The 7,500-nt window shown below is 39.9% G+C and overlaps 1 protein-coding gene across 7 annotated transcripts in view; it reads right to left on the minus strand.

The window, feature by feature from the left end:
• The window catches only part of LOC138974009 (uncharacterized), a 146,553-nt gene that overhangs the window by 101,659 nt on the left and 37,394 nt on the right, over window positions 1-7,500 (minus strand). For 5 of the 7 annotated variants that reach the window (XM_070346702.1, XM_070346698.1, XM_070346697.1 and 2 more), the window contains 5 exons: window positions 7,404-7,500; window positions 5,647-5,830; window positions 4,546-4,812; window positions 2,744-2,866; window positions 1,790-1,843 (listed from right to left, as the gene is read on the minus strand). The exon at window positions 7,404-7,500 is cut by the window's right edge and continues 37 nt beyond it. In XM_070346702.1, the coding sequence (XP_070202803.1) occupies window positions 1,790-1,843; window positions 2,744-2,866; window positions 4,546-4,812; window positions 5,647-5,830; window positions 7,404-7,500 (725 nt within the window). The remainder of the gene's footprint in view (window positions 1-1,789; window positions 1,844-2,743; window positions 2,867-4,545; window positions 4,813-5,646; window positions 5,831-7,403) is intronic. The other 2 variants (XM_070346700.1, XM_070346699.1) reach the window with 2 other exon arrangements.

Consider the following 7,500-nt stretch of genomic DNA (forward strand, 5'->3'; position numbering starts at 1 on the left):
AAACTCGAAACATTTACAGGATGTTGGTGAAGTCGAGGATTGTCTGCTTCGTCTCATAGCCCATATGTAATTACTGTTACGTAACGAAAGTAAATTGATTTGATAGCAAACACATACTGAAATATGCTGTAATGTTTAACTCTAGACTGGACACGCGTTATTATACCAACATGTTTTGTTAGGTTTGGAACACTTTTAGAATTCACTTGCTTTTCCTTTTTACATTTAGTCAAGTTTTGACTAAATGTTTTAACATAGAGGGGGAATCGAGACGAGGGTCGTGGTGTATGTGTGTGTGTGTGTGTGTGTGTGTGTGTGTGCGTGTGTGTGTGTGTGTGTGTGCGCGTCTGTGCGTGCGTGTGTGTGTGTAGAGCGATTCAGACTAAACTACTGGACCGATCTTTATGAAATTTGACATGAGAGTTCCTGAGTATGATATCCCCAGAGGTTCTTTTCATTTTTTTTTGACGTCATATTCGGCTTTTTGTAAAAGTTGAGGCGGCACTGTCACGCCCTCATTTTTTAACCAAATTGGTTGAAATTGTGGTCAAGTAATCTTCGACGATGCCCGGACTTCGGTATTGCATTTCAGCTTGGTGGCTTAAAAATTAATTAATGACTTTGGTCATTAAAAATCGGAAAAAATGTTAAAAACATTTTTTTTTAAAAACGATCCAAATTTACGTTTATCTTATTTTCCATCATTTTCTGATTTCAAAAACATATAAATATGTTATATTTGGATTAAAAACAAGCTCCGAAAATTAAAAATATAAAAATTATTATCAAAATTAAATTGTCGAAATCAATTTAAAAACACTTTCATCTTATTCCTTGTTGGTTCCTGATTCCAAAAACATATAGATATGATATGTTTAAATTAAAAACACGCTCAGAAAGTTAAAACGAAGAGAGGTACAGAAAAGCGTGCTATCCTTCTCAGCGCAACTACTACCCCGCTCTTCTTGTCAATTTCACTGCCTTTGCCACGAGCGGTGGACTGACTATGCTACGAGTATACGGTCTTGCTGAAAAAAATGCATTGCGTTCAGTTTCATTCTGTGAGTTCGACAGCTTGACTAAATGTTGTATTTTCGCCTTACGCGACTTGTTTTCTTTTTTCCACAACATTAACGATGATGACCATTATCTCAATAATTGCAACATTGCCAAACAGAACAAACAACTAAGCACGTTAACATTGAGTGAGATGATTGTAAACAGCGTCAGCTTTCTGATCTCCGCCTGGTGTAGACCCCAGTACGTTGTATACGTCATCAGGTCGGGCAGTCTGCGTCATTTTCTGGATACCATTTGGATCAGCATTCACAACATTGCTGACCTGGGGAGCGGTATACGCCTGCAGCGGTTAGTTGAAGATGGAAAGCTTGTTGTGCAGATGCTGGCGTGCACTGTTCAGGAAGGGGAGGGGTGTCCAAGTCAGAGCTTTGGTAGAGGTCGTTGATGTGCTCCTCGAATTCAGCAGACACATCCAAGTATCAAAGTGCACATTTCGGTGCAACTTACTTGCACATGTTAGCATGTAAAATACTAAGAGATGTATAACAAAGGATATAATGCTGCATATTCCTATTCCCCCTTACCTTGTAATGTCAAACAATTCAAAAACACACACACACTTAAACATTAGTGAACAAAAGCGAATGCTGAGTCAATAGTCAGAAACTAAAAGCCAGATGGAGTTAGATCTACAATGTGTGTGCATACAGTCGGACAGTGATTGTGATAAACCGTCAAGTGAAGGAAATAAAACAAAACAGATACTTACCATCATCTGGTGGATTTGCTTCTGCGCTGTGTTCTTCAGCTCTTGTTTTAGATGCTAGAAAGAGAACAATATATGAGCAAGTTTCCATAAAACATGTTTCAATTAATGATGCACGTTTAATTTCGCACAAGCAATCATAAATCAAACAGCAATGATTAAAACCTGGTTAAACTGACAACAATGGGCGGGGATATAGCTCAGTTGGTAGTGCGCTGGATTTGTATTCAGTTGGCCGCTGTCAGCGTGAGTTCGATCCCAGGTTCGGCGGAAATTTATTTCACAGAGTCAACTTTGTGTGCAGACTCTCTTCGGTGTCCGAACCTCCCCCCGTGTACACTACATTGGGTGTGCACGTTAAAGATCCCACGATTGACAAAAGGGTCTTTCCTGGCAAAATTGCTTAGGCACAGTTAATAATTGTCTACCTATACCCGTGTGACTTGGAATAATAGGCCGTGAAAGGTAAATATGCGCCGAAATGGCTGCAATCTACTGGCCGTATACAATTTCATCTCACACGGCATCACTGCAGAGCGCCTAGAACTGTACCCACGGAATATGCCCGATATAAGACTCATTGATTGATTGATTGAATTCTCCAAAATACAAACGTGTTCATTACATTAACGGCAGACAAACTCACATGAATTGTGAATTTAAAGGAAAAAAGTGTTTCTCCAAAAGTAAATTTGAACTACTTTTGAATATCTCAAGAGCACGTTTGAACAATAATTCAGAAGCAAACAAGGTTGATCACACCTAGCATTGATGGGAAAGAATTATAATTTGTCATAATGTTTTATACACACAACAAATCTACGGCACTGAGCAAGGCAGTCACGTCTTTGCAGACAATAGCAACACATATTTGTTTATGCAGCAGGAAACAAGAGAGAAGTGCTTGTAATTAATTTTGATATTACATGTACGTACTGATTATCATAGCAGTATTACCTCTGCGCTTAGCAACAACGATGACGATGGCGATGACGATGATAATGATCAAGACAGTAGCACCAACAGCTACGCCTACAGCGACCCAAGGAAACGGCTCAGGGTCATCATCTGTAATGCACACTAATCATAAGTTGACGCTCGTCAAGTCGCACAATCATTTACTAACTCTACTAAACGTTTCAAACAAAACAACATGAAATTAGATTCAGCCACTCAAAAACGTTTGTCTGAGTGAATAGATATAACTTCACACATTCCATATTTAATGTTGGCTGTAAGAAGGGAAGATATAAGCCAGACATATACACGTGATTGCAGATGCAGGACAGCTATTTATTGAGGTATTGCATGTGCCTGCCGTTGCTCACGGCAGTTTTTTATGTGTGACTGTTGTTTTGTTTTCGTCCACGTGCTATTAGCGTGACGGACGTGTGCTCGACGAAGCATCGTATTTTATGTTTTCTGGATGCACGAAGGGCACAAGGCTTGATTAACACTCACCTTGTATTTTTGACCAACTTGGCATAGTTGTAGTTAGCACGTGTTTGAGCGGCTATGACTTGCTATTTTCCGCAGTCATGAACAGGCGACCCTGTTTTGGCTTGTCATGATCCGTGCAGTCCATGTTTTTAGGTATCAGGCGTAGTTTGGGGTGTATTTATTTCGGTATGTTGTTTATATCTTTTTGCCATAACGTTTTCAAACTTGTTATAGCAGCGTTGTTTTGGGTGTGTTCAAGTGTTAGTTTTGAGTAGTTTTCGGTGTTTAGCCTCATTAGCATATCAAGTCGATGTCGAGGATCAACTGTTTATTTTTCGTTAGTACGTCTCTGAGTCTGAAGGAAGAAGGTCGCTTTTGTTTAGTAGTGAACCCGCTGTGCTTTTTTACTCCTGTTTTCCTTGGATTGTGTGTTCATGAGGAACAGTCCCTGCCTGATGGCGCAAAGGTAAAATATTGTTTTTGTTAGTTAAGACTTGTTGTGTTCTAATGTTTGTCTGTTTTGTTTGTCTGTTTTGTTTGTCTGTTTTGTTTGTCTCAGTTTTCGATAGTTTAGTGAGTAGTAGTTTTGGCAGGTGTTGTTATTGTTTTTTCTTTTGAAGCTCAACAGTTTTAGGAAGGTATCGTTTATGTCTTTTCGATAATTGTAGTCATGTGTACGTTTTCTAAACGGGATTGTGATTGTCGCAGTTGTATGTTTCTTTATTTGACGATTTTGGAGACTGGCGTTTAGGATTAAGGGTTGTCGGCCATTTTTGTATGTTATTAAATGTTCAAGTCGTAGATTATTTCATTGTTTCAGGTGAACGTTAGTTGAATTGTGGTTTATGTATTCTATTGCAGGGTTTAATTTATTGTAAGGATTGACATTATATTTTGTGACTTATATGTGTATTTTTTGTGTGTATTTGCAGTTTTTTACCACGACTATAGAAATGAATTTAACATAGAAACGGTGGCTGGGTAATTAATCAAATAAACAACCATAAATTTTCTTGTTTTTTCGTTCTTTCGTGAGTTATTCTTTTGTACCTCCTGCAAGCGAGTCTGTGACGTAGGGTCTGCCTTCCAAAAAATGCATGTGCACTCACAGTGCAGATTTGGAACTGATTACAACTAACGAACAATTAAGTGTTGGACAGCAGAGAACGCATCTCATACTATGACTTCTAATCCCGGAGTCTTCAAACACGCTGCGATGCAAGCAACCATTCAGTGGAACCTCGATCGATTGACCTGACCTCTAAAGGGGACGACCAAAAGACACATGATATTGATAGACATTTCTTGTTTATACTCACCAGCAACAAGCAAAGTGTAGATGAGAGTAGAACGCACTTCTTCTTCTGTCTCCGCGCCCCAGACAGAAGTACAGACGTACTGAGTGCCACTCTGGTTCCTAAGGACACTTGGGATGTGTAGATCAGCTGTGTCCGTGACGTCACGCCAGGAGATGGTGGCGGGCGGGTTGCCGTGCTGTGCTGTAAGATGGCTGCACTCACAGGTCAGGTCGCTGCCTTCTGACACGTGGTCTGGACACGTCGTGGTGAGTGTGGTTCCGGGTTTCTCTGCATAGGTAAACAGTGAATAACAAGCAGCCAACGCCTTATTAGTCAACACGGACTCAGCACAATGCTGATGCAGCTGAGGTTCGGGCTTCTCATGGAATCCATTGTTTCCGTAAAAAGTAAATCTGCGTCGAAGAAATACTTCGGTTTGGTTCATTACTTAAACTATTCATCTACATGAGAAACTCCACGCACTAAAAACTAAAGTTGTACGTAACAATGACACACCATTCTGCCTTCTTACCGTTACTGAATGAAAAACAGATCGAGACAATCTATGAATAAGAGAGTTTACCAAATGAGTACACAGAATTAGTCCACTGTATGTGGTCTGCTTTTCACTGGAGGCCTAAATTTGATTCAAGACGAGCTTACATCGATGCTATCATAAACATTGGACTTATCTGAACTAAAACACCGAAGGGGACACCGAGCTAAATAATTATGAAAACAAGATGTCAATAAGAAAGGTTGGTATTGTGGTCTGAAGCACCTGAATGCATCTTTTATAAATCGGCAGGTCTGACGATGTTCGAAAATAGCTCTTTTACGGTCTTAAAAAGTATTATAACGTAGGTAACTGCAGCAAACTCTCTCATTAAAAGAGAAAACGAAGCTGGCTAACAAAGTCAGTGAGCAAAAAACACACCTCATACAACAAAAATGAAACAACAGATATACATGTTTCAAAAACAACACATCACGCAATATTGATATAACTTATGTAACAGACAAACAAATAGTGACTTGAGGTTAAAGTGTGCCAAAACGGACTAGTTCCGGAGAATTGATAATTTAAGAAGGCCACAGAGGAACACAACGAACTTATCGTACTGATAGTGACAGATTCTGCAAACTGAGGTCCATCACCAGGCTGTATCTCCACGTGGAAGTAGTGAGTCATCTCTGAAGCGTTCAGCTGCATGGTCATGTTACAGGTACCCCGCTGGTACTCCCTTCCCTTGATGTCAGTGAATGAGGACAGATCGAGGTGAGTGTGCGGCACCACTCCAAGGGACTGCAAGACAAAAGTGCAGTTTCAAACTTGATCATTTTGATTCTGGTCAGCCATAAATAATTGATTCATGAATACATGTGTCTGTGTCGAAGATTGAAGGGTGGCAGCGAAGGCATTAAACAATTACGCAAGAAGGTGAACATTCTAGATTTATATCCGAAATAAGCAAAGCTATCAACAGAGAAGGCTATTCTCCAGGCTTGGCTTTGTAGTATACTCTACTGTGAGGATTCCTTGGAAATACTTGAACTGAAAACGGATGGTAAAATCACACACAACAGCTTATGATGCTGCTACTGCTTCTCGATCCTCCTCGTATGAAAACTACCAATACACTGTGCCCAAATAAACGCAACCCTGACGAATCAAAAACGCAATATATATATATATATCTACACAAAAAAAGTCATCACAATGTATTGAACTGCTAGAATAACTTTATTTATGGTTACAGTAATCACACATGTTCTTGTTACTTACCCAACTGTGTTTGAGGACATGACATTACAACTACATGTGTAAATACATAGGTCCGAAATATGGAGGTTTAAGAAAAAGCAGTGTTAAAGAAAGGGAAACAAAATCCAAACAGCAAGGCGCAACTTATCTCCTTTGGGTAAGCATAACGTATCTGTATCTGTCTTTGTTATTTGCATTATATCTCCCTAACACTCTGCCTAATGTCAACTTGTCAGAGGGTTGCACTGTAGCCGTTAAAGCGTTTTCATCCAAAAACAATTCCATTCTTCTCGAACAGTCTAGAGAGTGTGACTGCATGGACTGTTTGGAACTGGTTATCGCACACCGTAGGTCCTTTGAGGCATACATCCAATGTAGTTGATAACAGATGTAGATATCAGCCTGCTCACTGATCGTCCACGACAAGGCTGTTGATATAGTTATAGTTCAAAACGATTCCTACTTGGTCATTCTTGACGTCATGCATCGTCTTCAATTGTAAAATCCTAGCCTGAGTACTCTTCCTAGATTGGCGTGATAACGTCACGCAGGATTCCATACCTACACCTGCTGACATTAATGTGGCCTTAAACAACCAGTAAGGTTAGTTGTCGGGTGCAAACTAAGCCTCCACACATACTGAATACTTGTGACACTATTTTAAGATGTTGCAGATTTGTGAAAACCCATACTTAGCAACTAGCCGGATAACGCTACAGTTGTCTAGAAAGATGTCTGCAGCAGTTCAAGAAACAACGTTCTTTAACTGCCTTAAAAATACATTTCCAACTATCTGCCACCCCAGAGAATACGTTTTTGCCAAACCGTGCCGTTTCTTACATGTTTAGCAAGCTGCAAACAAATTAATTACGAAAACGTGTCTCTGTTCAAAGTGCATGACCCATTCAGGGAAACTGAGCTGTGCTCATGTTACGTTTTGCACGCGAATGCCGTGAACATTAACTCACCTGAAGCACTGAATACATAATTCGTATTATTATTAAGGCTCATTTATTCAACACAGTTAATAAATGTATTGTTTTCTTATAAAATACTGCTTAACTGTGGAAATTGAGTTTACTACTACTACGTACATTTGCAACACGTAACTCACCACGTTGTCGGGCGAGTAATACCACAGACAGGCGATATTTCCGTCAGGTTCATAAATCTTCTTCACGTGCACACGTCCTGTCACTGTGAAGTTGCTG

The sequence above is a fragment of the Littorina saxatilis genome, linkage group LG8 (genome assembly GCF_037325665.1).
Source record: "Littorina saxatilis isolate snail1 linkage group LG8, US_GU_Lsax_2.0, whole genome shotgun sequence".
In the NCBI taxonomy this organism is placed as follows: Eukaryota; Metazoa; Mollusca; class Gastropoda; order Littorinimorpha; family Littorinidae; genus Littorina; species Littorina saxatilis.